General features: G+C 70.0%; 1 protein-coding gene across 1 annotated transcript in view; it reads right to left on the bottom strand.

Moving 5' to 3' along the window:
- Positions 1–598: 598 nt before the first annotated feature.
- Positions 599–1,141, bottom strand: part of CHC_T00009327001 (PAP2-like haloperoxidase) — a 1,586-nt gene continuing 1,043 nt past the window's right edge. Inside the window, exon 2 of the mRNA XM_005711020.1 lies at positions 599–1,141. This exon is cut by the window's right edge and continues 1 nt beyond it. Within this exon, the coding sequence (XP_005711077.1) occupies positions 599–1,141 (543 nt within the window).

Here is a 1,141-nt window from a genome sequence, read left to right as displayed (position 1 = left end):
TCGCCTTAATGACATTAATGCCATGGATCATTCCCCCAGCATGCGGGCCGTAAGGCGGGGAGGGGAGGGGAGGGGAGGGAGATTGGCCGTCGGGGAGTACTTTGCAGAGGCAGATTTGGATGGAGGAGAGAGAGGAGCGAGGGGGAAGATTTTATACGATCGGTACACGTGGAGCTCTGCATAAATACTTGGGTATCTCCGAGCCGCCCGCCTCGTCGAGATCACCGCGCTCCGGATTCCGGAGCCACTTGGGAGCCGATTCGATCGCTCCGGATTCCGGAGCCACTTGGGAGCCGATTCGATCTCCCTCCTCTCCCTGCGCGCGAGCAGGGCGCCCGCGCACGGCCCCAACCCCGACGTTGACGCACCGCCCCAGCGCCCCGCCGCGCCTCTCCCACAGGCGCGCCCCCTGGAACGGCTTGCCCGTCGCCCGCGCCGCGCACGCCCCATCTGAGACGCCCATGCTACGCGCCGCACGCTCTCGGCGCGCACGCCCCGACGAGACACCGGCCACCGTCGGACCCCGCTGCGTCCCCTGCACTCCGCGCGTGCTGTACATACTTTTTACTTTCGTACACTGCACCGTACGGTACACGTCCTACTCGTCGCTACTTGTCGCCCCTCCACGTCCCACGCACCGCGCGCAGTTCTTGGGCACCCTCCCCTCGGCCAGGTCCTTGAGGTGCAGGTACGCCGCGCGCCCGGTGCCCTTGCCGAGCGTGAACCCGGCCTCCACGGCCGGTCTGAAGTGCAGCCCCGCCCACAGCCTCGACACCCCGCAGCTGCGCGCGGCCTCGCCCAGCGAGTCGAACCGGATCCCCACCACCACGCGCGCAGGGTTGAGCGGGTTGACCCCTGGCGTCACCGTCACCTCGTACGGCACCATCGTCGTGTTGCCGCCGACCACCTCGCCCAGCACCTCCTGCAGGTGCTCGAGCACCGCCGTGCACAGCACCGCGCTGGCCGACGGGAACTCGGAGTGCGGCTGCACCGGAATCGCCGCCTGCCACTCCTCGGCGCGCACGCCGCCCTCCCCGCGCCCCGCCCCGCGCCACGCGCGCACGCGCCCGCCGCGCAGCAGCCGCCGCACCAGCGTCGCCGGCCGCACCAGGTCGTGCCGCACCTTCTCCTTCCACGCCAG

This window comes from Chondrus crispus, genomic scaffold (assembly GCF_000350225.1).
Source record: "Chondrus crispus Stackhouse genomic scaffold, scaffold_73, whole genome shotgun sequence".
Lineage (NCBI taxonomy): Eukaryota > Rhodophyta > Florideophyceae > Gigartinales > Gigartinaceae > Chondrus > Chondrus crispus.
The sequence above is the reverse complement of the archived record's forward strand: the minus strand, read 5'-3'. Positions and strand labels throughout refer to the sequence as shown.